Source organism: Agaricus bisporus (assembly GCF_000300575.1).
Source record: "Agaricus bisporus var. bisporus H97 unplaced genomic scaffold AGABI2scaffold_4, whole genome shotgun sequence".
NCBI lineage: Eukaryota > Fungi > Basidiomycota > Agaricomycetes > Agaricales > Agaricaceae > Agaricus > Agaricus bisporus.
In genome coordinates, this window is record NW_006267367.1 from 235,995 (window position 1) to 261,963 (window position 25,969).

Consider the following 25,969-nt stretch of genomic DNA (forward strand, 5'->3'; position numbering starts at 1 on the left):
GCCGATGACGAAGGAGGGGCGGATGTGGAGGCCGTTGAAGGCGTCGGAGAACTGACGGACGAGGGCGGCGGTTGGGCCAGTGTAGGCAGAGAGAAAATAGGCCGGGGTTGCGTGCGGGAGGAGGACGATGGGTGCGCGCGGCGCGCAGACGGTGTCGGGCAACGGCAGGTACGGCGTCGGCCACAGCGACGGGCGCAGGAAGACGCTCTGCGCGGTGGGCAGCTGCTGGAGGTGGCAGAAGACGAGCGGACGGGAGACGGCCTTGTGGACCCAGCCCGCAGCCCAGTCGCCGCTGTCGTCGGCGGTGTCGAGCAGTAGAAATCCTTGTTTGCAGGGGAGGACACGGTGGCCGGCAGCGACGAGGTGGGCAAGCAGGGCGTCGACGTCGGCGTGGACTGCGAGGAGCATCGCTCGGAGTTTGCCGAGCCCGTTTCTCTCTTTTTCGTCCGCCATGCTCACCGTCCTCGACAGCGCCCACGCCCGCATTCTCTGCGTCGCCGACATCCGCGGCAAGCTCTCTGCGCTCAACGACCTCGCCCGCCAGGAAAACGCCTCCGCCATCATCCACACCGGCGACTTTGGCTTTTTCGAGCACGACAGCCTCGCCCGCATCACCGACCGCACCCTCCGCCACGTCACCCAGTACTCGCCTCTCATTCCCCAGGCCCAACGTTCCCATCTCCTCGCCCAGGACGCCCCCGACGCCATTCGCGCGACGGTCAACGTCTCTCTCCTCTCCGAGTTTCCTCTCCTCCTCGCCGGCCAACTCAAACTCAACGTGCCGGTCTTCACCGTCTGGGGCACCTGCGAAGATGTCGCCGTCCTCGAAAAATTCAGATCAGCCGCGTACGCCATCGACAATTTACACATCATCGACGAAGCCTCCTCCCATCTCATCGACCTTGCCGGCGTTAAACTCCGCCTCTTTGGCCTCGGTGGCGCTCTCGTCTCCCACAAAATGTTTGACAACGGCGAGGGCAAGGCCACCATCGCGGGTGGCGGCGGCACCATGTGGACCACCGCCCTCCAGATCGGCGAGCTAGTCGACACCGCACAACGCGTCTTTGACCCCTCCGAAACGCGTCTTCTCGTTACCCACGCCAGTCCAGGTCGCGAGGGCATCATCTCGCAGCTTGCCCTCGTCCTAAAAGCCGACCTCACCATCTCAGCCGGCCTCCACTTTCGTTACGCGTCCTCTTACAATGAATTCAGTGTCCAGCCCGATTTTGAAGGCTTCCGTCATAAACTCGCCATTGGCAAGGATAGCTGGGACAGAGTCTGGGAAAGCGTCAAAGGTCAGGTAGACAATGTCATCGACGGTGACCAACGCATCCTTCTCGAAAAGGCCCTTTCTGTTGTCGAACGCATCCCCACTCCGCAGCCCTCTACAGGCCCCGGTGCCACTGCCACAGGAGAGGAGCCCGCATGGAAAAACTGCTGGAATTGGAACCTCTGCGATGCTGCTTACGGTGCTCTCGTCCTCGATATCAAAGACGGACGCGTCAGCTCAGAACTCAAGAGTCAAGGTATTTTATTGTTCCTTTTGCCCTTTTTTTTTTCTGACGACGCATTCTCAGGCTTCAACTATGCCTACCGCCGTAGCGCGACCGCCCCCACTCCCAATTCTACCACTTCCGCCCTTCCACCTCAAACTGTCAATGGCAGCCAGCTCTCAACCAAGCAACCCACCCCGGCACCACCCCCACAGGCTGAAAAACCGCTTCCACCCCACCTAGCCAACAAATCCACCACCCACACACCCCCTCCAACCAGTCCTGCCCCTGGCACACCAAAAATCAACGGTACCCCAGAAAAAGAAAAGGAGAAGCAGCCTCTTAAAAAAGACAAGAGGCGTGATTCCAAGAGAGATAGCAAGTCGGGTAGAGACACTCCTGACGTACCCAAAGCCCCTACTCGTCCTGAATCCTCGGCTTCTGCTGTAGTCGCTACACCCGACACCAACAAGTCCACGGTCGACAGCCCCGCGGCAGATGATATCAGGTCCCCAGCGGACACACCAACTTCTGGCATTCGTTCTCCTAAATCAACCAGACCTGCCCGCCACCCGTGGACCATCTTCATGAAGATGCCGTTAAACATTCAAGTCACCGAGGCAGACATAAAGGAATTTTTTGCCGAGACAAAGGACGCGGTAAGATTTGTATCATTGCGTCATTCCACAAATTCACGTCTGTGATTAGATCACCAAAGTCAACTTGCCTCCTCATCCTGGGCGTGCTAGACTTGCGTATATCGAGTTTGTCGATGAAGCTGGAATGAAAGCTGGCTTGGAGAAACACGCCGAGGTCTGTTTCTTTCTTTTCCTGTAAAAGTTTGTTTTTCTCAACCCAACGTATGACAGAAAATCAAGGACATCACACCCGAAGTAAAGCAAGCAACTGATCGGGAGTCACGTGAATCCAACTACAGAGGATCAGGTCGCGGAAGAGGGCGAGGAGGGGCTGGTGGTTATGCTGCCAGAGGTCTATCTGCAGCTGGTCTTACCAGTAGAGGTGGTCCTCCTAGACATCATGGTTCTGGTGACGCTGCAAACACAGATGCCTAAGCTACTTGCAATCGTTTTTTTTTGTTTTCCTTTCCATCTAGATACCTCATGCATCTGCTGCTTCGTGCAATTTTTTTCCTTCCTTACACTCTGTAACCGTTGTTTTGATTGGTTATTTTTGGATACCTTACTACGAGGGGCCCGTTAATGTTCATGACGAGGAAGTTCAGGAAGCGTTCTGACGTAGTCCGAGGACAGGGTCTCACGTGAGCGCCGACGCGAAATGACGTCGTTTGCGCGGCGGGTTCTGTTGTTCAGGGCATTTGATGGTTGTGTGCACAACTCGATAGCTCACCTCTGACGTCCTAGGACGGCGTAAAAGAAAAAAAAGAATAGAAGTCCCTTTTTTTCTGTGCCCGAGCTCTTCTTTGAGAGGGTTTGAGAATGAGCGGATATAAGACCTTGGGGACTCACGTTTCTGAACTCGCCCACTGTGGTCGTCCCTCTTCCCCCTTTCCCCCCGCCTCTGTCTTTGTGTCTCCTCTGTCGCTCCTCTGGGTGCTGATGGTGTTGACGTGGGACGGTTTCGCGTTCATATTTTTAATCGCGTACTAAGTATGTTCCTTGAGGCCTTGTTTCTTTCCGGCCTTTTGGAAATTAATTTCGGAACCAAGTCCATACTTGGGCGTTAACAGAAGAAAAGCCTTGTGTCATTTGACGCTCACCCACATTAGAAAGTGAAAATGTCTTTCGTTTTCCGTGGAGGTTAGAGGACAGTCATGACGTCGTTGACACAGTTGTACTTGGGTTAACGGATATTAGTGACTAGTCCCTTAACTACCTACATCAGTCAGTCAGTCAGTCCCTCAAGGCAATGAGCCTCGGGAAAGACTTTGAGACTTCGAGTAAAAAGAACTCGAGAGCTGTTGATGTTGAGAAAAAACTTAATTAAACAAAATGCGAACCTAGATGTACCATCGTACATCTATCTTATTACAAAACACGGAATTGTTCCTCGGACAACGATTTGAACCAATAATATTTTGAATCCTAGGATCAACTTGACAAAAACGTCTATAATCCCGGGGTTGCACACTAAAAAACGATCGCAATCACCCATCTAATATCTCAGATGTCCTTTTGTTGAACCTTCAGGGGCCCCACATTGCCCTGAACACTGGACTAAGTGATATATGATCGCCAATTTAATTCCTCGGCTTACTCTCCAACTCTCTATCCATCAACGACTTTGGCCACTACGGATTTAACGGAAAAGAGATTCAAAGAACCCACGTTCCGATGTATGTTTACTTCCGTGATGACGCATTGATTTAAAACCCTTCACCGTTGAGCAGGGTAAAAACTCGAAAACATCTGGACGTCATAGGACCCTACTTATGAAGAAGGCGCAGAGTCGCGCCCTTGCGTCATTTTTCCACTTTCCAAAAGCCCTCGGAATCAAGAAAGGTAAAAGTGACACTGACACTTGTTTTACAAAATGTGAAAATACATGAAACCAGATTTTTACAAGTTATAATGCACCCTCGAACAACAATTTTCGAGGCTTTTTCAGAACGGGAGATGGCCTAACGAGTGCAGGCCTAAAAAAAATAGGAAAAGGGGAGTGAAAATGTGTTCAATGCACACTGGACACTGGGACGAGTACCGATAACACTCACATTGATGTGCCACATGTTGCTGCAGGGTTGCCCATAATAATACTCTCTGATACGCCTGATATGCTATCAGTCTTGCCGAATGCAGATGCATCAAACAAGTGATCCGTTGTCTTCTCGAACGATGCCAACATCAGAACGCTGTCTTTCATCTTCGCAACTCCGAACCGTGTAATTCCAAGGACCTCACCCTGAGTAACAATCAAAAAAAATTTAGGACACACGGTAAGAGAGCAGAAAATACAAAGTGATCCACCTTATACGTCATGACGTCTCCAAGAAGCATTACGTGCCGCGGGTCAATGATCATGTCGTGCGACTTCATAGTGTACTGGATTTCGTTAATGATTGTTCTTCGGGCTGCTTCGATTCCTAGGACTTGTGCAACTTCGATGACATGGTTTGACGTAGTGGCTTCTCCGACGACACCTGGAGTAGATATTTCAATAAGAGGTTCTAGACGCTGCTACTCCGAGCTCGAACAAACCTTCCGTAATCATACACTTTTGCAAGCCATACCCTTCAACTAGCAGCTCCTTGTCCCCCTTCTTACCCTTGGCGTCGTCTTGGTCCTTGATATTGATAATGGCACGTGAAATGGTTGGAACACCTTTCACGACAATGTTGGGCAGGCCACGTTTCAACTCACGTAGTCGATAATACTTGTCTTGACCATCCACATAGATGCGCAAACGTTGTTTGTTTGGAATGACAATTATCGACTAGGATCATGCTACAGGCCAGATCATATTTACATCGAAAGCACCACTTTACCTCTTGTTTGACCTTGAGTTTCTTCCAGTTCACGATCGCCCATTTGATATCGTCAAGTGTCAGTTCAAGCTGCGAAGTGGTATGTCGTCCACAAAAATAGCATTATATCAGAAACTAGACACGCACCTGAAGTTTCCTGATGGCTTCAGTGTCAATGAGGATACAAATATAAACATATTCAGGAGCCCAGGCTTCTTCAAGGACACTTGCAACCTGAAGAATGTTGTCACTAAAACAGACTCATGTCATGAAATATGAGCCATACATCTCCTAGTAGAGTCTTTTCGAGGCGGCCTTTGACAATGCGCGCGGAAGCTTCGCTGCTACGGGTCACGAGTTTACAACTTATGATTGGTGTACTGATCGCTTTGGCAGCATTGATGATTTCTTTGATACGCGGAACCCCCAACGTTACGTTCATTGATGCGACTCCGGCAAAGTGGAAAGTTTTCAGCGTCATCTGAGTGCCGGGCTCACCTATCGACTGAGCACCCACAGCGCCAACGGTGGACCCTAGGGGCAATTAGATAGGCTAGATTATTGGACTTGAGACGTACCTGGCTCAATACGTGCTTTCGCATATTTTGCCCAGCAAACGTGAAGGAATCTGCGTAACTGTTCCTCCGTCACTTTTGCCTTGTTATCAACGATCGAAAGGTCGGAATCTGCCGACAGGTTGAAAAATAACACAGGGATAGACATTATTATTACTTACCCGTAGCACCCATCGAGAGGTCTGTATCCGCGTCCCATTCGGTGTCACGTTCCAAAGCTTCAAACATACCGCGACTTTGCCTATGTTCCGCGATGTTGCGTGCAACATTATTATGGATGAAGTCACGGAGAATGTCCAAATATGTTTGCGTAAATTCATTCACGAAACGAGGAGTCGCTAATGTTTGATCGGTTAGCTCGAGGACCTCAAATGGTAATAAACTCCGCCCAGCACGACCTGCAGAGGCCTGACGAGTTAAGTCTTGCTGTTCCGTTACATGGATCAAACATTCTTACCGAAACGTGCCTCCAGGTTCTTTCTAGGTCAATGGGTTGCGCGTCGCCTTCTAAGCAAGCTGGGTCTAAACCATCATCTCCGTAACGGAACTGTACAACGCCGCCAGTCGAATTTCGAACAGAAAGATCATATTGAGTCGTCAAGTCTTCAAGGGCCTTCATCAAGCGTCGTTGCATGTAACCCGTCTCCGCGGTCTTCACAGCCGTATCAACAAGACCCTCACGACCCGAAATGGCGTGAAACAAAAATTCAGTAGCGACCAGGCCAGAATAAAAACTGTTGCGGACAAATCCCTTCGACGGAGGCTCCTTCGACTTTTTAGGAAAATGAGGCAGTGAGCGATCCTGAAAACCGTTTGGAACACGATGACCCGCTATGATCTGTTGTCCAACACAAGCAACCATTTGTGAAACGTTGATGACTGAGCCTATGAGAGTGTCAATTGCGCGATGAAATGTGAAAACGAGATATCTACCTTTCGAACCACACGTAGCCATGATCAAGGGCGCATTATGGCGACTCAGCTCTTTCATACAAATTTGGCCAACGGCTTCGCGGACTTTGGATAGCACGGAAGATATGAGGGCTTCGAGAGTCTGTTCTTGGTTACATCCAGGCTTGTTCTCCAGTTTACCTTTTTTGGCGAGCGCAATAAGGTCTTGACAATCAGCATAGGCTTTTTCGACCAGAGACTCTTTCCTGGCTTTTAATTGCGGTCCCGGAATGACGTCATTGATGCCCAGAGAGAAGCCGTAATTTGCTGATGCGTAGTATTTCAATACGGGCAGTACACCATATGATTCAGAATGAAACACACCGAGGTAACGAGCACAAAGTTTGGCGAGTCGATTCATAGCAGCCGCGGCTTCATGTGGCCCGTAGTCACGGAGAATGACACCAAAAATAGATTTTTTCTTGCCACTTCCAACAGTAGCTTTGTCCATAACACCGCACATAATTTCGCTATTGACCACAACAAGCCATCCGTCATTAGGGGATAAATCATTGGCGGGTATCATGCGTGAAGGATAATTTTCAGGTTTAGCCTCCTCCCATTTGTTACACTTGCATTCGACGTTGACCAAGACTTCAGAATTCTTATTCGGTCGCATGAGGACGTTGAAAACCTGTTTGCCGGTCCAGAGCCTAGCTGGTTTCCATATCGTTGGTGGAGGTATATCGATTTGCATATTTGCATCCCCGAAATAACAACAAATCTGAGTAAATTGCCGGCGATCAAAGAATGTATCCTTGCGAGAAAGCAGGTACGATGCCGTAATAAAGTCTTGGATGGCGGCAATGACAGGATCACCATTTCGAGGTGTTACTAGGTTGTGCTTGACACTCATAAGTTCAAGCGCCTCTGCCCTTGCCTCATCAGTCTGAGGAACATCTAGAGGCATATTTGAGGCAAAAAAAAGGCGAAATCAGATGGTCACGTACGCAAGTTCATCTCGTCTCCGTCAAAATCTGCGTTGTAGGGTCCACAAACACATTCGTTGAGTCTGAACGTCCGCCATGGTCTCACTTTGGCCTGAAGGAGGTCTTGAGTCGGAATAGCTCTCAGTAAAACAAGAAAAAATACAAACCCGATGGCACATGATTGATAACTATGGAATGGAGGACTTTATTAACGGGCCGGAGGTATGCAAAGGGAATAATAATACGGACCTTATGTAAACTTGGTTGTCTGTTGAATAACACAATATCACCGTCAATAATCTGACGCTCAACTACATCTCCGACCGCAAGTCCATCTGCAATAGAATTTCTATTCGGAAATCTCAAGATCTTTTTCGTTTCCGCTCGACTGACATAGTTTGCCCCTGGATGTACGTCTGGCCCGTTCCTTACAGCTTTTCGTAGCATTTCAATATTGTGCGGTGTGACTCGTTCGGGATAAGTGAGAATTTTCGCTACCCTCTCCGGTACTGCGACTTCATCAATGCGGAGGTTGGGGTCCGGAGAAATGACGGTTCTTCCAGAAAAATCGACACGTTTACCGGAGAGGTTTCCTCGAAATCGGCCCTGCTTCCCCTTCAGTCGTTGAACGAAACCGCGGATAGGCTTTTGGCCAGGCTGCGATGGTACACCAGGTAGTTCTGAATTAACATACATCGCTACTGATAGTTGGAGGAAATCCCATTGTTCCTGGAAGTTTTAGAGGTTGTTATTTTATCATGTACGACATATTAATGGACTCACCATGAACTGAGGCGTTGGAGAACCTCGCAGCAACCCTTTTTTTATGAGAGCATTTGTGAATACAATTTCCGTCAGCTTAACAGTCAGATCATCTTCATTGGAGGCACCATCTTGAGCAACTGAAGGCCGTATGCAGACAGGAGGTACGGATAAGTATTGCCAGACGAATTCTTCTGGTCGACCCCATGCAGGTTGTAGACCCAGTAGTTCACAGTCCTAACGGGGTTATGAATTGGTGATCAAAATTTTGCGATGATGTGTGCTTGCCTCATCAGAAACACGTCGAAAGAGGTCCAGAACTTTGAGAGGATTGAGTTCCTCGTGTGCAGCTTTGTTGAGGTACATTGACAATTCCTTCTGGGCTTCAACCGCCTTTGTGAAAGTCTTTTTCCATTTCTCCATCTCCTCCGCGGTTTTTTTGGCACGGAATTTATCGTGAATGATTTTCAAAGCTCCCGCCTTTTTGACAGTACCGTTTATTGCTGAACAGTATGGACAGTGCACGACTTTGCGAGCCGTAGCATTAACAGATTTTGAGAGAGCCTGGCGTTGAATATTTTCGAGATTTGGTCGCCGGAAGCGTTTAATGAATGTTCGTCTATCTGGTTCTTCGAGAAGGACTCTTGCACAAGTCTAGAGTTGGTGTAAGATACGGGGATGAAGAAAACCAGAGGGGATTGTTGTTCACTTTACATATGGCCTGCAGTACTGAAATAATATGTTTAAAATAACCGATGTGGAAGACTGGGACGACAAGCTTGATGTAGGCATAATGACCGACACAGTGGACGTATGACTGGCCGCATGTCTCGCAGAATGCGTTCTTGTCTGTTGTTCCCTGGGTTCGTGTGAATCGGAGGAAGGAAATGAGTTTGGTGGAGGCAACCCACCAGGCGGCGATCTAGGACACCATTCTGAACAGGAAGTCTGTCGACGGGGGTATAAAGATCACGATGAGTGATTTCAAACTCTGAAATCTTGACGGTGTCCTGGGCATTAAGTAGGCTAAACTGGAGTTTTTTTCTGGAAAATGTGAGTGAACTGGGGACTGCTGCGACTGTGGTGGAGACTGACATTACTTTTGGGCTTTTGTGGGAGACGGCGTCCTTCATGGAGGTGGACTCGGTCGAATAAATTGGCGGATCAGACTCATCTTTCGGGAGTATTTGCAGTTGTGTGGCTGCAGCCTTGCAAAGTTAGTTGTTGAGTTGTCTGCTCTGCTACTCTTCTCCAATCCTCATGTCGAGACCAGACCGGGCCACCGCAGACCGCAATGCACGCACTCTCAGAGAGCTCGTGAAGCTACCAGAAAACAAACTCTGCGCAGACTGCAAGCGTAACGGTGAGCATGGTCATCGCTGAATGGATGTTCTAAACCCTGATGCTCGCCAGATCCTCGATGGGCCTCGTGGAATATGTACGACTTCCTTGTGCTACAGCGGTGACTATCTCTAACGGAAACCAACTAGTGGTGTCTTTCTATGCATTCGATGCTCTGGGATCCACCGCGGAATGGGCACCCATATCAGCAAGGTCAAATCTGTTGACTTGGACATGTGGACTCCTGAGCAGATGGAGGCGAGTTTCCTACCTAATCGACTTCATATAAGTCCACTAAGTTGACCCATTAGTCTATACAAAAATGGGGCAATAGGCGAGCTAATCTCTACTGGGAAGCCCACCTCAAGCCAGGTCATATACCACCGGAGCAGTCAGTAGTCATCACCTCTTTTAATCTTATAGCCTTCTCATCGGAAATTTGTACTACAGCAAGATGGAGTCTTTTGTCCGCTCGAAATATGAATCACGACGGTGGGCCATGGATGGTCCTCCACCACGCGATCCTGCCGTTCTAGACTCTGGTAACGCTGCGCAAACGACAGCGGCCCCTCCACCACCATCTCAAGAGCAATCTATTACTGCACCGTCAACAACGTCAACCCGTTCTTCTGGTACCGCTAGCCCTTCGCGTGGTTCACGTTTCACAGCCCAACAACCTCAGCCTCACCAGCTTCTCTCTTCCAACTTTGCCAAACCCAACTCTGTACAGGCATCGGCACAACCAGCTGCCGTTCAGGCTGCGCAGCCGCCTGCTCCCCCTCCCCAAGATGACCTTTTCTCACTCGATTTTCACGCCCCTTCATCCGCCACTCCAGCCAATGCTGCGCCACAACAGCCAGCAAAAGACGTGAAACAGGATATCCTTTCCTTGTTCTCAGCCACTCCCGCTAATTCTAATTCTAATCCTACTTCTAATCCTAATGCAATGAATCAATTCGGCATGGGCAATTGGAATGTGCAGCCACAGGCTCAACAATCTGTACAGCCTGCACAGCCTACTAGCATGATCGGAAACTCCGGCATAGGCGCCTGGGGTGCCAGTTCAGGCTGGGCACCAGCGCCGACAATACCAGCACAAGCAAACGTTTGGGGCACCCAGGCAGGCCCTGGTTTATCGCCACAGCAGGCTAACCTCATGAATACGAATGATATCTGGGGAGGGAGTTCTGTTCCCGCTGGTGGTAACGGTTTCTCTTCGAGCACACAGAAGAAAGATGATGTCTTTGGTGATCTCTGGGGTTCTTTCAAATAATTCTGTACTTTGCCAGATAGTACTTACACTTTCGGCACTTTCTTTCACGTATGTACCTTGAGATAACGATCCTCTTACGTGTTTGCCCCCCCTTGTGTCCACTATTGATCCTACTATCCACGCCTCATGTCAGGAAGGGTTCAGCTCAGCACAGATGAAAGATTACTATGTTGTCACAAGCCGTAACGCGATCGCGTGACAGACTTGCGCGTCCCACTGTAATCCTACTTATCCTCATCCACCATGTCCAGGACATCCTACGACAGGCATGCGCTTTTTTTTCTCCATCTTGCCTTTTTAAACTTACACCATCCCCCAGATTTCTAACAGTCTTCTCTCCAGAGGGCCGTCTGTACCAAGTCGGCAAGTGGATCCGTCTCTACCAGACCAGACACCTGATCCCACTATCATTCGACAGAATATGCATTCAAGGCCATCTCTGGCTCTGGCCATACCGCAATAGCAATACGAGGCAAGGATACAGCAGTAGTCATCACCCAGCGCAAAGTTCCAGTGCGTATCGTGTTTCCGATACTGTATCTACTGTGCTCTTATTTCCTTCGAGGACAAACTATTAGACGCGTCCACTGTGACCCATCTTTTCAGCATCACTCCAACTATTGGCTGTGTAATGACCGGCCTCATCGGTTTGTAGACTTCCTGATTTCTCTTTCTGAGGATTAACTATGGTATGTAGCCGATGCGCATGCACAGGTCGCTCGTGCCCGTTCCGAAGCTGCAGACTTCCGGTATAAATTCGGTTACGAAATTACGCCAGATGCCCTTGCCCGTAGAATTGCCAATATCAATCAAGTTTACACTCAAAGAGCAGCGATGCGGCCATTAGGAATTTGTACGGCCTCCTTAGATTTCTGTTGTATCTCCACTAATGGGTTCTTGTAGCCATGATCCTCATCGGAGTTGATCCCGAATTTGGCCCACAATGTTTTAGACTCGATCCCGCTGGCTACTTTGTTGGATACCATGCGACTGCTGCTGGACAAAAACAGCAAGAAGCCATGAACCAGCTAGAAAAGAAGTGGAAGAAATTGGACTCGGGTAGAGGCGCCGATGAACCTGCAAAAGCGGGTCAGACGTTGAGCCGCAGTGAAGTAATAGAGGTGAGTGGAATGTGCTCTTCTGTAGCTATCGTTCTCAAGAGGATGCAGATGGCCATTGAAATCATGTCAACCGTTCATGCCACGGACTATAAACCGGGCGAGATTGAAGTCGGTATTGTGTCAGCAGGCGAGGAGGAGGACCTGAAGACTAGGGGACAATGGCGGGTTATGGGTGAAGCCGAAATAGAGCGGCACCTCCTCGCGTATGCAGAGAAAGACTGAGTTGTGTTGGGTCATCTATTATCAAGGAGGGGTGTAATTTTACATCAATGTCTGCCGTAGGATGAGGCACCACCACTCTGTAAAATAGTTCAGTTGCGCACCCGTAACTTGTATACCAAAGAGCACGCACCATGATTGCATCCATTTCAACCTCTTCGAGCTGTCGCACTCTCGGCTTCCAAAACCTGGATGGGGCCTCCCAGAACTGACTATGTGGCGATGACGCAGAGACTGTCTCTTGTTCAGGAACTGTCTCCCGTTTCTTGAGGAATTGCGCGAAATGGTTCCGAAACTCTGGAGATGCGGCAGGGTGGGGATGAGGGGGGCCAGCTGCTGTGCGAGGGGGTGAGATTTTCGACTATAAACAATATACTGAGCTCACTTGAGGGCCATTTGCGTCTGCCAATGAAGCGGATGAGCGGCTGGTGCATCGGAACTGAGGAGGATGCAGGAAGGCGGTGGCGGTGCTCCATCCTAGTCGGTAACGTGATCACTGATCAGTCTATTTCTGGAACGTAATCAGCAATCAGTCTCAGCCTCAAATTTCGCTGCTTATCATGGCACCACTATCTCATCCTTCTATCGTCGGTCCGTTCAGGCTCTGTTCACCCTCTGAGCCATGTGTATCTCACCCCAATCCTTTCAGACGGCTGGTTCCGTGAGATCTCTTCTCAATGGCCTGGCCAGGCTATGACCCTCAAGGTCAATAAAATCCTCCATGTCGAAAAATCTCTTTATCAAGACGTTTTGGTCTTCGAATCAGAGACTTTCGGGAACGTCTTGGTTCTGGATGGTGTGATCCAGTGTACGGAGCGAGATGAATTCTCGTATGTCTTTTAGCAGCTTTGGCCTTAGGGGCGATCATAACAAAAATTCAGGTATCAGGAGATGATCGCACATCTTCCTCTGGCATCCCACCCCAACCCCAAAAAAGTTTTGGTCGTGGGCGGCGGTGATGGTGGAGTTGTTCGCGAGGTTCTCAAACACGACACCGTTGAGCAAGTCGTGCTCTGCGACATCGACGAGGTATGATCTCTGACATCCTGACATTCAGATCACGGGCTGATTTTGCCTTTAGGCCGTTATTCGTGTATCCAAACAATATCTGCCTCACATGTCTAGCCTTCTCTCGGATTCTCGAGTCACAGTCCACATCGGCGACGGTTTCAAATTTCTTTCCAACAACCAAAACACCTATGATGTAATCATCACTGATTCTTCTGATCCCGTCGGTCCTGCGGAATCCCTTTTCCAAAAACCCTACTTCGAGCTTCTTCATAATGCACTTACCCCTGGTGGCCACATCAGTACCCAAGGCGAATGTCAATGGATCCAGCTTTCTCTGATTCAAGATCTGAAAAGAGTTACAAGTGAAATATTCCAGACAACCGAGTATGCTTATACCACAATCCCTACTTATCCCAGTGGACAAATCGGGTTCATGGTTTGTGCGAAAGCTCCCGGAAGGGATTTGCGAACGTCCATTAGGGAGGTGAAGAACACCAAGTACTACAACAAAGATATCCATAGGACCGCATTCGTCCTTCCAGAGTTCACCAGGTCGGTGTTGGAAGAAGGAAAGGATATCAGGCCCAAGTTTGGTAGAGCTGCCAAAGCCGTTGAAGCGGAAGCTGCGGGAAGGAAGAAGAAGAGGGTGCTTCTGTTGGGCAGTGGCTTCGTCGCACGTCCTTGTGCGGAATATGTTGTCAGAAATCCTGAAAACGAGTTGACCATCGGTGCGTCATCTTTCAGAGAACGACCTTCTTTTAGGTTGACTTTATAACCTTTCGAAAAGCGTGCAGGACTCTTTCTTCCGCTAAGGCACTAGCGGAATCACTTCCCGCGACGACTGCAATCTCTCTCGATGTCAACTCGACTGATGCTCTGGAGAAGGCTATTGCCGAACATGATCTCGTTATTTCGCTCATTCCTTACACTTACCATGCGGCTGTCATTCGCGCCGCAATCAAGTCCAAGACACACGTCGTCACAACCAGCTATGTGAACCCCTTAATGAGGGAGCTTGATGCCGAAGCAAAGGCTGCTGGTATCGTCGTCTTTAACGAAATTGGTCTCGACCCTGGTATCGATCACTTGTATGCTGTCAAGACCATCAACGAGGTTCACGCAAAGGGAGGAAAAGTGAGCTGAAAACTCCCCATAATTAACATGATAACTCACAGCCCTCCAAAGATCAAGCAATTCCTTTCCTTCTGTGGTGGTCTTCCTGCTCCCGAGTGTGCTGACAACCCCCTCGGCTACAAGTTCTCCTGGTCATCTCGTGGTGTTCTTCTTGCACTTCTCAACACTGCATCTTACATATCCAATTCTCAAGCAATCACCGTTACCGGCGCCGAACTCATGGGTCATGCCAAACCTTACTATATCTCCCCCGCTTTTGCGTTTGTCGGCTATCCCAACCGCGACTCTACGCCATTCCGTGAATGGTACCATATTCCAGAGGCAGAGACTGTCCTGCGTGGTACACTGAGATACCAAGGATTCCCAGAATTTATCGGTACTCTTGTAAAATTGGGCTGGTTGGATCAGACTGAGAAGGAATGGTTAAAGGAGGGTATAACGTGGAAGCAGATCACTAAAAATCTCGTCGGTGCTAAAGCGCAAGACGATCTGACTGAAGCTGCCATCGTTGACCGTATCAACGCCAAAGTACAATTCTCCAGCGCGTCAGAGGCGGAGAGGATTGTCTCTGGATTGAGGTGGATTGGTACCTTGAGCGATGAGCCTGCGCAAATCAGGGCTGGGAATCTGTTGGATACTCTTTGCGCAAGATTGGAAGGTTTGATGAAGTATGAAGTTGGCGAGAGAGATCTTGTGATGCTTCAACACAAGTTTGTTGTTGAGTGGGCTGATGGGACTACTGTAAGTCGTCAAGTTTTTTTTTCGTGAGATGGCGAGGTCTGATCTGGTGTTTTTCAGCAAATCTTGACTTCGACGCTTGAAGCTTACGGGTCAACTGTCCCTGGTGGATATTCTGCTATGGCACTTACTGTTGGGGTGCCTTGTGGTATTACAGTCCAACTTGTCTTGGATGGAGTACTTAAGGAGCCTGGTGTGCATGCGCCTTATGACTATGAGGTTTGTGAAAAGATTCGTAAGGTCCTTGAGATAGAGGGTCTGGGAATGGTTGAGAAGGTTATGTAGATTTATATGTCCGTATGCTCGATTTGTTGCGTCAAAGTCTAAATCAATTCGGGTGCATCTCGTCACGCGGTCGCGTTACACTTTGTGACGTGAAGGATCTCTCTGCGCCGCCATGCCCGCCGTTTCACTTCCATATGGTTCAGCACAGTCTCAACTCCATGCTTTATCCGTACAACTCGCGCTGCGACCCGAACTGTACCCGTTATACAACATCAGGCTGCTACCTCTTTCTCTAGAAAGGTCTGCAATTCTTGCCCAGCTGGAAAATGAACAGCGGTATTCTATCGAGTGCGCTCAGACCGCATACGACGAAGAGCGTGAGAGGGTGGAGGATGAGTGGAAGAGAGGCAGAGATCGTGTACGAGAAAGGTTACTTGAAGGAATTGAAGAAAGAAGAAGAAAAGCTCGTGAAGAAAAGGAAGGCGAAGGTGCTATGGGAGGTGTGTTATTTGTGATCGACACAGCCAGTTGGTGCTGATGAACGACTTAGATGCGACTCTTGATGCCCACTCAAGACCACCACTGACGCGGAAACTGCGCAACAAGTTGGGAACATCTCCCCCACCAACGCCGGCCCCGCCTGTCAATAGCGCTCTGATTAGTAGTCTTCCCATTACATCTGGTCCGTTTCCAAACCCGCATTCACTGTCGGTGGATGAAATACCGTCACCATTCCCTCTACCACTCACTTCGACAACATCAACGAATGGCGCAGGAGCTGGAACTGGTAGTGGAGGGGGAAATGGTGGTGGTGGCGGGGGTGGTGGTAGACGAAGACCCAAAGGGGCAGGGGCCGGGCAAAATCAGGCCCTTGGTGGTCTGGGTAAAAGTATAGCAATGTTGGGGTTTAACAAGGATCCTGAAGCGGATAATGACATGATTGATATTCGTAGAGGCAACAAGCGCCGACGGAACGCGGCGGCTAATCTTGGTTCAAAGGCGAGCTGACAGGTGTGCCTCTTCACTGTAACTCTGGGATGATTTACTTTTGGTAGTTCGGGATATCGCATGTACTACATGTATGATTAATTATCCATTCTTATCATTATTCATGGTGGATCTACGCGCGCGACGAGCCCTGTTGTCGCTCTCGTTGTTCAGACGGGCACTGAGAGCATTCCAAGTTTAGCTTCCCGGTTCGGGAAATATATCTCATATGTGCTTACTAGATCCCTAAATTTAGAACAGCAAAACTTCTATAAGAGCTCGCGATTTCCTGGAATATATTCCCAGCTTATTCATCTCTCTCACAGACCATGAGCCTTTGCAAAGACTGCGTTCGCGGTGAGTAGGTCTTGGATCTTTCATCAAGCTTCATCCGACTCTGGTTTTCGTCTAGGTGTAAGTCATGAAGGGACCCCTGGAGGTATGTACCCTCCGATCTTGTTTTAACCACTATTGAATTGTTTTCGCAAGGACAAAATACCGTCGTAAATGGCGTGGCCGTTTATATCGCCAAACCCACCGTCGATTATCCGAAGGACAAGGCTGTGCTTTTCCTTCCAGATGTTTTTGGAAAGGAGTTGGTCAACGCACAGGTAGAGCCCATTTACCCCCCTTTTTGAACCACTTTTTTAGATCAATGTTTCGTACCCTTTAGCTTCTTGCTGACGATTTTGCTCGAAATGGTTTCTACGTAAGAGTAATTTCCTCTGTGAATCTAAATAATGCGTGTTAACCATCCTCATTTCAGTGCGTCATTCCTGACCTTTTTAATGGGGACGCTCTCCCTCCCAATGCTATGAACGAGCCTGTACGTCAAGAGAAAACACACTTTTTACCCTGCCAGGTTTCTAATGAGAAGGGTTCTGACTGATACCGCCCCGTCTTTATTATCAGGGATTTGACATTATGAAATGGTTTCCAAACCATGGTCCCGAGCAGACTCGTCCGACCTTGAATAAGGTTATGGCTGGACTTCAAGAGCAAGGTGTAAAAGAATTTGCTGCCGTTGGTTACTGCTTTGGTGGTGAGCTTCGCATGTTTCAGCCTGCAGACCTCGATCTGTGTGCTCAATACATTTCTTCACTTTTTTCTAGGCCGCTATGTCTTTGACCTTGCCTTCGAGAACCTCATCAAAGTTGCCGCTGTCTGCCACCCATCTCTCCTTAAAATCCCCGCAGATCTCGAAGTAGGTGTCAGATTGTTATGCGGCCAACGCAGATAATCTCATGATTGATGCCATCGAAAACAGACATACCTCAATAAGTCCAAAGTGCCTCTCCTTATCAACAGTTGTACCGTCGATTCTCAATTCCCAATTCCTGCACAAGAGAAAGCTGATCAGATTCTCGGAAATGGGAAATTTGAACCTGGATACAAAAGAGAATATTTTGATGGATGTACGCATGGGTTTGCCGTTCGTGGTGATTTGAGTGACCCCAAGGTCAAGGCGGGTAAAGAGGGTGCTTTCAAGGCGACTGTTGAGTGGTTCTTCAAGTATATCTGATCCCTCGCATGGATTTTCATGTTATATGTTTTCATATAAAACATGTATACGTTTAATGAAAATATGAAAGTTATTGATCGTAGTTGTGCTGCGGCCGGCGTGTCTGAAGTACTAGTCGTGGAAGCACTATCAAGAATGAACGCGTTCAGACGTGTCGAGCGAGACGCGTCCTTTTCAACATACATTCCTAAACAATATCGCTATAAGTGGAGGCTTAGTTTGGAGGCTTAAGAATTTACGGGAGTAAGTCTTCCATTGACGGCCTGGTGTCCTTCCTTCCAATTCGTCCAGAGTCCAGGTCGATTGAATCTGGTGAAATAATTTATCTAGTACTACTTGGCGCTCACATGTCTTGCCTTCGCATGTCAACACTATTTTAGCAAGACGATAACACTATTGAGAAATTCTTTACCGGGACTTGAACTGGCGCTTCCGTCCCAGTTACCGAGAGATTGTGATCTCTGTGCCTGGAAATGCTATTAGCATCGTGGACTTGAGTACTACTGAGTTGGCAACACTGATATCATCAATATTAATTGCATCTATATGTAAATAAGATCAAACAACCACTCTTGCCTTCCCCATGGATCCCTTTGAAGTCCGGATGCAATTCATTTCAATGCTTAGGCGACTTACTGCGTAGGCACCGTTTACATTTCACCAAACAATATCGGTTAAAGCCATAATAGCACAGCTCGCAACAATCCGTCCAAAAAGTAGTCGGATATTGTGTTAAATTCGCGCAATGCGGCGAAGATCTCTGGGACTGTATCATAGAGGAATGCCGAAAGGTAGATTGTTATACTTTTTCCATATTTTAAGCCTGCTTACACTGTTTCATATCGATAGGGTTCAGTCAACTCCAGAATAAACATTCTACATTTTCTCGACTCTTTATGCGAGACTTCTCTGCTACTCAAGTCTCGGTCGGCGCCCTCAACAAGTCAGAAGGAGGATGTGACCTCCAAAGGCGTTTACGTGGACTATTTGGCTCGCGATTTATCGAAAATAATCAGCTACGTCGTTCCAGAAGGACGACAAGGTCTACCCAATCTTTCTAGCACTAAACAAGTTTGTCTAGCTCCGTATTGTTTTTCGAATTATTGCTGAGGTTCCACTGGTGCAGATTCTCGAAAATTGGCGTACAAAACGCGTCATTGACCCGCAAAAGGTCGACGACGTGTTGTCCGATCTCAACAACCGCCCCGCGACAGCCCCAGATACATCCGGCTCAGCTCCCCAGCCCACCACTACACACGAACCTCTATCTCGAAACGAGATCTTCAAACGTGTAGAAGAAGACCGTGAACGGCATAAACGTCTACGAGAACGTCGATGGGTACAATCAATCACCCATGACACAACGGACCACCGATCTCTTACATTAGCATGTTTTCTTCCTCTGGCGGAATCTGCGGCTGGGGAACGTGCTTTGGGTATTGATATCGAATTTGAGAATGAGTGGGAAACTGCGAGCGATTGGAATGAGGATGACGATGATGCGGCTGCGGAGGAATCAGAGCTTTGTTTTCGGGCTGAAGGGGAAGGCCCTATGGACCTGTCGTGACACATATCTCAGCAGCGGCTCTTGGGTTCAGAAAATGGAGAAGGAAGAAAAGGTCAACACGATAAACTAGAAGTGAAAGATGCCCATTCATGAAATAGTATCGAATTGAAAGATTTCCGGTTGTACTTCTGGTCATCTAGCGTGTGCTCTCGTATCATTTTACTTGTTTATGATCGGTGTATCGCATGTTCAAGGTCATCTTCCAGTCTTACAACGCATAAGTACATAATACAAGTGCTCCAAAAGTACACATCTATACATGCAAGGGCAGAGAGCAGAAAGTCCACTGAATTATACACAGTATTGAGGTTCAAGTGCCAGCGAAGGATGGTTATGGCCCAACAAGACCATTAAACATGGAGTGATCTTCCGTAAGGAGAGCCTTGTAAGCGTCCTACAACAGCGAGTGGTGAGATTATTGATTATTACGAAAGATTTGTGCAAGATGGCTCACTTGAGAAATGTCAGGACAAGCAGTGGCCAGTCTGAGCATGATTTCTCGCAGTATAGCCTGTAACCCCGAATCTATGACGTGGCTCTGTCTTGAAGATTATCTACTTAGAGAAAAGGCGAAACTTACCCATTCCACCAGTACCCGCATCAATACCCCTGACCCAACATTGCGCCACACAGTCCAAGATTGTAAATTTCCAACCTTCCATACGAGAAGACCCAACTTCTATTATGACAAGTAAAGCTTTACCAGCACTTTTCTGGAGTTCGATAATGTCTTTCGTAATTTGTGTTTGAGGCGATGACTGGATTTGCATCACCATAATGTGTGCGAGTTGAGGTATGACTGACTAAAAATTTAGATATGAATGATGTTCGGGATAATTTGTTAAATGGGATGGGGTACCTTGAGAAAACTGATAGTAGCTGTTTCCAGTGCTCTGAATACGTCCGGTAGTGCGTCAAGGCTAGCTTTCATTACACCTATATTATCTTGACAGGACAACCATACACTCTCGATGATATTGTTCGAGACAAGTGTACATAAATGATCGAAGAATTCAAAAGTCCCAGGTTCATCGACTTTGAGAGTGAGATTCAACCAGGTTGATATTGTCAAACGGAGGAGTGTAGGTGTTTCTGGATCCGACAGGTGTGAGAGACATGTTTTGAGTGACTATGCTAAAACTGTTAGAGTGAGGACAAGGATGAGTCGTAGATGGCTCACGGTGAAAATGAGTTGGTCTACACCTGTACGCCGAAGGATCTCTTTGGGTATGGTATGTAGCATCAGAGAGACGATTTGAACCCCTTCAAGCTTGTGTTGAGCTCGGAAATCGTCCAAAAGCGTCATCATGGGTGGAACAAGGAGGGGCCAAAGATCCTCATAGGAATTTGGCTATTTATGATACAGATATAGAATTAGAGATTTGGATCAGCGAAACTTTGAACAATGCACGAAGGAAGTATCACTAACTTGCATGTTTTTGACGACCCAAGCGAGGACGCTCCAGATTCCCGGATACGTTTTCCATGTTTGCTCGTCATAGTAATCGTGGGTGGCACCAGGACCACCCGCGGGTCGATGAAGTTTGCGGCCGGTGGTGGTGTTGATGTACGGATGAGGGTTTGAGGCGAAGATGGGCTTGAGATTATTAACGAGTACGTGGCGAATAAGAGCGGGGGTCGGTTGGCTAATTTGTGGGGTAGACAGTATGTCTGGTCAGGTATATTTTTTATCATGGAATGAGGGGCTGAATATCGAAAATTACATACCAAAAGCGATATTTCGCATGGATTGGTCCGTCCAAGGCGAGAGATCGAGACCGTCATGTTCAGGTGCGATAGAAAACGGCGAGAGGTAGAATACAATGTCAGCGAGCATAACATCGTCCAGTCGTTCAGCAGGGTCTCTAACGAGGTCTCCCAGTGCGGCTACAGCGGGTTGTACATTTTGTCTCCAGGGATCAAGGGCTCTGAAGGCGTCCGAATCTTCAGCAAGAGACTGAAACTGCTCATATTCGGATGGAATTCTCAGCGAGTGGAGGATATTCTGGAGATCATTCATGGTAGAAGGTAGCACGTGGGAATCTAATTTCTTGTTCCTCCTCCACCATCACCAACCATGGGTCAATCTCGTGAGTCTCCCAGCCCTCATGCTCCCAGACAAGCCAACGATACCCTCCAGCTTCGCAGTTTATGGAAGACATGGAGAAGCACTCCAACTGTGAGTTTACCTTTGAACCCCTTGAGCTCAACGCCGACCCTCCCACAGTCACTCAGCCAGAGTTGGAGCGGCTCAAAAAGCGCTTTATGAAGCTCGACAGGTGCGCTGCCCTGGTGGTCTGATGACCCTATCTTACGATTGTAGTGATGGATCGGGATCCATTGACCGAGATGAATTTCTTCAAATCCCCCAAATCGCTACAAACCCTCTCGCTTCGCGGATGATTGCCATTTTCGATGAAGAGTGCGCTTCTTTGCTCTTGCGGGAGTTAGAAACTCTATTGACCCCTTTGGCAGTGGTGGAGGGACCGTCGACTTTCAAGAATTCGTTGGAGGATTAAGCGCCTTCAGTAGCCGAGGTGGCCGGGAGGAAAAGCTCAAATGTACGTCCATAATCCTCATCAAGTCATTCGAACAGCCTGAACAACGATATGCAGTTGCCTTCAAAGTTTATGATGTTGATAGAGATGGATATATCTCTAATGGAGAGCTGTTCTTGGTTCTCAAGATGATGGTTGGGAACAACCTCAAGGTTCGTTCCATTCTAAGTTCTTGATCGTTGGACTGCTGATTCACTTCTTCACAATAGGACCAACAGCTACAGCAGATTGTTGACAAGACGATTATGGAGGCAGACCTGGATGGTGATGGCAAACTTAGCTTTGAAGAATTTGCGCAGACAGTATCCAACACAGTGCGTATATGCCCTTCTGCTACTTTCTACTTGACCTCATAAGACGATGACCACAGGATATCGTCAAACAAATGACATTAGAAGATTTATTTTGATTTTCATCATACCCCTTCCACCTCGTATTGCTCTTCCCGATCATCCATCGTTGTCGTCATAGGTTCGCGTCTGTTAATAATTCAGTCCACTATCTCTCTAGCTCTCTTTCCGGTTATTTTTCCCCCAGCTGAATTCTGTAGAATTCCCGTAATGATATCAAAATGTAGAATACTCTGTCTGGGCGTAGCACAGACACATTCTCTATCAGTGTCCTTAACTTGATCGAGCAGACTCTTTCGATGATGCATCTTATCAGGTCGGCATCAAATAAATTTAAATTTGGCCTCTACAATCCGAAGTTTTGCCCAAATTATAAGTGAGGTAGTTCGTACATAACCTCACATTTGTTTGTCATGCGTAGTGTTTTGTCGGCCTCGGCTTGGCCTGGAAGCCCCGGCTTTGGCCCGGCTTGCTATGGCTTTGGCTTCAGAAAACCATGGCCAATCATGTTGGCTTTGGCCCAGGACGCGGCCCATAGATATTACGAGTCCTAAAAAAAGGACTCGTTCTTTAGCATGAGGCGGTTTCATCTAAACCGGGTAGTAAGCTGTGTTTTGCTGTTTGTTTCTGTTTCAATCCTTGTGTGAATAAGCTGTGTATTTATATCTGTCTCTGTTGTGCTTATTGCCCCTGTTTTGTTGTGCATGTTTGTTGTTGCGAAAGCAGCGCATAATCTACGCTAGTGGTAAACCGACTTACATTTGGAGATAGCTTGAATGTATAACGAAGCGGTTTGTGAGAGTAAAAGTGTTAGCTGGTTAGGCTGAGAGTTGAGAGCGATAGGAAACTTAATATTATCGGTAGACTACAGTGTCTTTATATACTACAACGATATAGGGTTTAGGGTATAGCTAAAAGAACTCATGAAATCATAGTGCCCTGCGGGCGTAGTCTATGAGAGGATAATGCATGTAAAGCACAGTAATAATGCGTATAATGCATGTATTCGAAACAGGAGTCATTCATACGTCATACCGAGTGTAAGACTCAAGGTATTCATTTCAACACTCCTCCTTGAATGAACTCATTGTTGCTTTAAGTTAAGCATAGAGCGGAAAAGAGAGAATTTCACTTTTTCTAGGTTCTTAGTTAAAACGTCAGCAGGATTCTTTGATCCGTCAATCCAATCAAGATTGATTTGCTTTTGTTCTAAGAGCTCTCGGATATAATGGAAGCAGATGTCAATGTGCTTCGATCGTTTCTCCTGGACTTCAGAAGTTGACCAAAATAGGCTGCCCATATTGTCTCCATAGAGCATTGGAGTTTGTATCTCAAAACCAATCTCGGTTAAGAGTTGGGAGACCCAAACTAATTGTCGCGAACAATCAGAGATAGCCATATATTCGGCTTCCGTCGATGAGAGTGCAACAGTCTTTTGTTTACGACTCAGCCAGGAAATAGTTCCGTTAGCGATTGTAACAAAGTTGCCGGTAATAGATTTCCGGTATTTTGTCCAAGTTTTTCGTGAGAATATCAGCGGGATTGTTAGAACCATCTACCCAATCAATAATGATCCACTTTTGTTCAATCACTTCGCAAAGATAATGATAACGAATATCAATATGTTTCGAGCGTTTTTCTTGAACTTCGTTAGATGCCCAAAAGAGGCTTCCGACGTTATCTCCATAAAGGAGAGGTAAAGGGATATCAAAACCAATTTCACGAAGAAGTTGGGACATCCAAATTAATTGATGGCTACAATCGGAGAGAGCCATATATTCGGCTTCCGTCGACGAAAGAGCGACAGTCTTTTGTTTGCGGCTCAACCAAGATACAGGACCATTGGCGAGGGTGCAGAAGTTTCCAGTGATTGACTTTTGATCATCAATACTGGAGGCCCAATCAGAGTCAGAGAAAGCAACAATTGCTTGATTCGAGTCCCCGCAGAACTCAAGAACCAATTTCTTTGATCCATAAAGGTATCACAGTAAATGAATGCTGGCGGAATAGTGTTCTTTTGATGGATTGACCATTTGTTGAGAAAGTTTGACAACAGCATAAGCGATGTCAGGTCTAGATCCGATCATCAGGTACATCAACGATCCGACAAGTTGTTGATACTTCTGTCTGAATTTGGCATCTGGTACTTTGTCTGAAGAATTAAAAACGAAACCTTTCGGTAACGGAGTATCTTCCGATCCAGTTTTAATGTGGAATCAGTCAAGTACTTTTTGAAGGTACTTGTGTTGTTGAACAAACACTCTTTCTTCTTTTGATTGCGGGAGACTTCCATTCTGAGGAATTCAGTCAATTCACCTTGATTGCGACATTCCCATTTGGTCGAGAATTTTAGCTTCAACTCTTTGAGGAGCTGGGAACCTCGTTTTCCCATAAAGCCGACATCATCCACATATACAATTGCTACTACAAGTTCGCGTGTTTTGGGGTGTCGATAATAATAGACTCCGGCATCGGACTTACATCGGACAAAACCGATCTCGGTCATACTAGCGGTGAGCTCTTTCCACCAGCTTAGTCTGGCTTGCTTAAGGCCGTACAATGCTCTTCGGAGTCTCCAGACTTTATTCTCCATACCAGGGATTTTAAAACCTTCAGGTTGTTGCATGTAGATCTCCTCATCTAGCTTTCCGTACAGGTATGCAGTTTTCACATCAACACTGAACATATCCCAGTCTTCAAGAGCGGCGACGCCAAAAAGCAATCGAGCCGTTTCATAACGGACAACAGGAGAGAATAATTCGTCAAAGTCGATACCCTCGACTTGAGAAAATCCTTTTGCAACAAGACAGGCTCGTAAGCAGCCATCTCCCTATAGAATACCCAACGATTTTTAATAGCTTTACGACCTTTCGGGAGATCTACTAATTCGTATACACCACGTTTCTTTAGTGCTTTTAATTCCTCTAAGCAAGCATCCAACCAACGCTTCTTTTCAGTAGCGGGTAGTTGTTGCAAATCCCTAAATTGGGTTGGTGTATCAATTGCTTTCGTGATCTCAAAGAGGAAATTATTTAAACCTACTCCTCCTTCTCGGACTGTAAGGGGAAAAACCCCTTTCTATCTATATTTGATCTGCCGTGATGGCGTTACCATCACTTTCATCTTATCTATCTTATCTTGTGTTGATAGCTCCTATCTATAGTTTATAAATACTGCTTCATATGCCGTAGTTACAACAGTTGTTTTACCCCCCACATTGTTGTACTTAGAACGTTCCCTATATACGGGTCAAGCGTATTTAAGTGTGACAACTAAGGGAATATACGACTATAAGTAAGGCTAGACCTTACAGTTTTTTACGCTTCCCCAAAGCAAATACGAACCTCGTAATAACAAGCATACAAAGCCCCTAAAAACCGTCGCATCGAATCATGTCGATACGACCTTCCCTCACAGACATGGAGATTTCTCCAGAGTCGGAAAGACCGCAGCGTGGTCTTCCCCCACAACGCTGGAACCAGCGGGCATCGGTGGAGAAAGAACTCCACATGTTCCAGGAAGATTCGAACCTACTCTCCCTGGACCGCCCACTCTACCTGGACCAATTCCCCCCGGATTCGGTGGACCTAGGCCAAGTATAGGGATGGGGGAAGACGGGTGACCCACCGAGCCAAAGATTGTCGTCGGATACCGACGATGAAATAGGAGGGTCAACATCAGTAAAAAGTTTTTCTACTTGAAGCCATCTTGAAAAAACTTCAAGTAGTCATCAAGTAGCATTTTTCCTCAAGTGTCTCAAGTCAGAGTCTA

The 25,969-nt window shown here is 47.4% G+C and overlaps 11 protein-coding genes across 11 annotated transcripts; 8 read left to right on the top strand and 3 right to left on the bottom strand.

The window, feature by feature from the left end:
- Positions 1 to 9: 9 nt before the first annotated feature.
- Positions 10 to 408, bottom strand: AGABI2DRAFT_116749 (hypothetical protein; the record flags this gene model as incomplete). The annotated part of the gene is made up of 1 exon (XM_006459751.1): positions 10 to 408. A coding segment is annotated over one exon (399 nt), but the record flags the coding sequence as incomplete, so codon positions are not given.
- Positions 409 to 435: 27 nt separating this feature from the next.
- Positions 436 to 2,743, top strand: AGABI2DRAFT_191651 (hypothetical protein). Its single transcript, XM_006459752.1, has 4 exons — positions 436 to 1,526; positions 1,578 to 2,152; positions 2,202 to 2,306; positions 2,363 to 2,743. Exons 1-4 carry the CDS (start codon positions 452 to 454, stop codon positions 2,564 to 2,566), a joined length of 1,959 nt encoding a protein of 652 aa, XP_006459815.1. The 5' UTR covers positions 436 to 451; the 3' UTR covers positions 2,567 to 2,743.
- A 1,294-nt stretch (positions 2,744 to 4,037) lies between these two features.
- Positions 4,038 to 9,285, bottom strand: AGABI2DRAFT_202225 (hypothetical protein; the record flags this gene model as incomplete). The annotated part of the gene is made up of 20 exons (XM_006459753.1): positions 4,038 to 4,107; positions 4,186 to 4,373; positions 4,439 to 4,611; positions 4,670 to 4,904; positions 4,957 to 5,025; positions 5,083 to 5,169; positions 5,222 to 5,469; positions 5,514 to 5,621; positions 5,672 to 5,918; positions 5,968 to 6,395; positions 6,444 to 6,728; positions 6,786 to 7,361; positions 7,412 to 7,502; positions 7,558 to 7,578; positions 7,640 to 8,119; positions 8,174 to 8,389; positions 8,441 to 8,806; positions 8,862 to 9,011; positions 9,064 to 9,196; positions 9,248 to 9,285. 20 exons carry the CDS (start codon positions 9,283 to 9,285, stop codon positions 4,038 to 4,040), a joined length of 4,209 nt encoding a protein of 1,402 aa, XP_006459816.1.
- A 127-nt stretch (positions 9,286 to 9,412) lies between these two features.
- On the top strand, positions 9,413 to 10,889 carry AGABI2DRAFT_184361 (hypothetical protein; the record flags this gene model as incomplete). The annotated part of the gene is made up of 5 exons (XM_006459754.1): positions 9,413 to 9,515; positions 9,566 to 9,590; positions 9,643 to 9,751; positions 9,805 to 9,884; positions 9,944 to 10,889. The coding sequence occupies 5 exons, from the start codon at positions 9,413 to 9,415 to the stop codon at positions 10,764 to 10,766; spliced, it is 1,140 nt and encodes a 379-aa protein (XP_006459817.1). The 3' UTR covers positions 10,767 to 10,889.
- A 104-nt stretch (positions 10,890 to 10,993) lies between these two features.
- Positions 10,994 to 12,263, top strand: AGABI2DRAFT_191655 (20S proteasome subunit). Its single transcript, XM_006459755.1, has 7 exons — positions 10,994 to 11,032; positions 11,086 to 11,129; positions 11,185 to 11,279; positions 11,332 to 11,413; positions 11,464 to 11,619; positions 11,670 to 11,887; positions 11,936 to 12,263. The coding sequence occupies exons 1-7, from the start codon at positions 11,010 to 11,012 to the stop codon at positions 12,107 to 12,109; spliced, it is 792 nt and encodes a 263-aa protein (XP_006459818.1). The 5' UTR covers positions 10,994 to 11,009; the 3' UTR covers positions 12,110 to 12,263.
- Positions 12,264 to 12,666: 403 nt separating this feature from the next.
- AGABI2DRAFT_184364 (hypothetical protein) lies at positions 12,667 to 15,338 on the top strand (the record flags this gene model as incomplete). The annotated part of the gene is made up of 7 exons (XM_006459756.1): positions 12,667 to 12,697; positions 12,756 to 12,936; positions 12,988 to 13,135; positions 13,188 to 13,845; positions 13,905 to 14,251; positions 14,303 to 14,992; positions 15,050 to 15,338. The coding sequence occupies 7 exons, from the start codon at positions 12,667 to 12,669 to the stop codon at positions 15,272 to 15,274; spliced, it is 2,280 nt and encodes a 759-aa protein (XP_006459819.1). The 3' UTR covers positions 15,275 to 15,338.
- A 117-nt stretch (positions 15,339 to 15,455) lies between these two features.
- Positions 15,456 to 16,186, top strand: AGABI2DRAFT_59655 (hypothetical protein; the record flags this gene model as incomplete). The annotated part of the gene is made up of 2 exons (XM_006459757.1): positions 15,456 to 15,714; positions 15,765 to 16,186. Coding segments are annotated over 2 exons (681 nt in total), but the record flags the coding sequence as incomplete, so codon positions are not given.
- A 330-nt stretch (positions 16,187 to 16,516) lies between these two features.
- AGABI2DRAFT_191660 (hypothetical protein) lies at positions 16,517 to 17,802 on the top strand. Its single transcript, XM_006459758.1, has 8 exons — positions 16,517 to 16,558; positions 16,614 to 16,640; positions 16,691 to 16,812; positions 16,875 to 16,910; positions 16,968 to 17,027; positions 17,114 to 17,243; positions 17,314 to 17,405; positions 17,469 to 17,802. Exons 1-8 carry the CDS (start codon positions 16,531 to 16,533, stop codon positions 17,721 to 17,723), a joined length of 750 nt encoding a protein of 249 aa, XP_006459821.1. The 5' UTR covers positions 16,517 to 16,530; the 3' UTR covers positions 17,724 to 17,802.
- Positions 17,803 to 18,294: 492 nt separating this feature from the next.
- Positions 18,295 to 19,398, top strand: AGABI2DRAFT_219209 (hypothetical protein). Its single transcript, XM_006459759.1, has 4 exons — positions 18,295 to 18,362; positions 18,418 to 18,514; positions 18,573 to 18,794; positions 18,850 to 19,398. The coding sequence occupies exons 1-4, from the start codon at positions 18,307 to 18,309 to the stop codon at positions 19,288 to 19,290; spliced, it is 816 nt and encodes a 271-aa protein (XP_006459822.1). The 5' UTR covers positions 18,295 to 18,306; the 3' UTR covers positions 19,291 to 19,398.
- A 223-nt stretch (positions 19,399 to 19,621) lies between these two features.
- AGABI2DRAFT_116758 (hypothetical protein) lies at positions 19,622 to 21,310 on the bottom strand (the record flags this gene model as incomplete). Its single annotated transcript, XM_006459760.1, has 7 exons — positions 19,622 to 19,684; positions 19,745 to 19,815; positions 19,871 to 20,093; positions 20,150 to 20,419; positions 20,471 to 20,641; positions 20,702 to 20,961; positions 21,019 to 21,310. The coding sequence occupies 7 exons, from the start codon at positions 21,308 to 21,310 to the stop codon at positions 19,622 to 19,624; spliced, it is 1,350 nt and encodes a 449-aa protein (XP_006459823.1).
- Positions 21,311 to 21,367: 57 nt separating this feature from the next.
- On the top strand, positions 21,368 to 22,257 carry AGABI2DRAFT_135141 (hypothetical protein; the record flags this gene model as incomplete). The annotated part of the gene is made up of 8 exons (XM_006459761.1): positions 21,368 to 21,380; positions 21,431 to 21,469; positions 21,518 to 21,569; positions 21,614 to 21,712; positions 21,766 to 21,851; positions 21,906 to 22,000; positions 22,058 to 22,162; positions 22,219 to 22,257. 8 exons carry the CDS (start codon positions 21,368 to 21,370, stop codon positions 22,255 to 22,257), a joined length of 528 nt encoding a protein of 175 aa, XP_006459824.1.
- Between the last annotated feature and the right edge of the window lie 3,712 nt (positions 22,258 to 25,969).

Coding starts and splice junctions, on each gene's coding strand:
- AGABI2DRAFT_191651 (XM_006459752.1), top strand. CDS start 452: ATGCTCACCGTCCTCGACAGCGCCCACGCCCGCATTCTCTGCGTCGCC. Junction 1,527..1,577: donor CTCAGAACTCAAGAGTCAAG/GTATTTTATTGT, acceptor ACGCATTCTCAG/GCTTCAACTATGCCTACCGC. Junction 2,307..2,362: donor GCTTGGAGAAACACGCCGAG/GTCTGTTTCTTT, acceptor AACGTATGACAG/AAAATCAAGGACATCACACC.
- AGABI2DRAFT_191655 (XM_006459755.1), top strand. CDS start 11,010: ATGTCCAGGACATCCTACGACAG. Junction 11,280..11,331: donor TCACCCAGCGCAAAGTTCCA/GTGCGTATCGTG, acceptor ATTTCCTTCGAG/GACAAACTATTAGACGCGTC. Junction 11,620..11,669: donor GATGCGGCCATTAGGAATTT/GTACGGCCTCCT, acceptor GGGTTCTTGTAG/CCATGATCCTCATCGGAGTT.
- AGABI2DRAFT_191660 (XM_006459758.1), top strand. CDS start 16,531: ATGAGCCTTTGCAAAGACTGCGTTCGCG. Junction 16,911..16,967: donor TTGCTCGAAATGGTTTCTAC/GTAAGAGTAATT, acceptor TCCTCATTTCAG/TGCGTCATTCCTGACCTTTT. Junction 17,244..17,313: donor CGTTGGTTACTGCTTTGGTG/GTGAGCTTCGCA, acceptor ACTTTTTTCTAG/GCCGCTATGTCTTTGACCTT.
- AGABI2DRAFT_219209 (XM_006459759.1), top strand. CDS start 18,307: ATGGATCCCTTTGAAGTCCGGATGCAATTCATTTCAATGCTTAGGCGA. Junction 18,363..18,417: donor ATGCTTAGGCGACTTACTGC/GTAGGCACCGTT, acceptor ATAATAGCACAG/CTCGCAACAATCCGTCCAAA. Junction 18,795..18,849: donor ATCTTTCTAGCACTAAACAA/GTTTGTCTAGCT, acceptor CCACTGGTGCAG/ATTCTCGAAAATTGGCGTAC.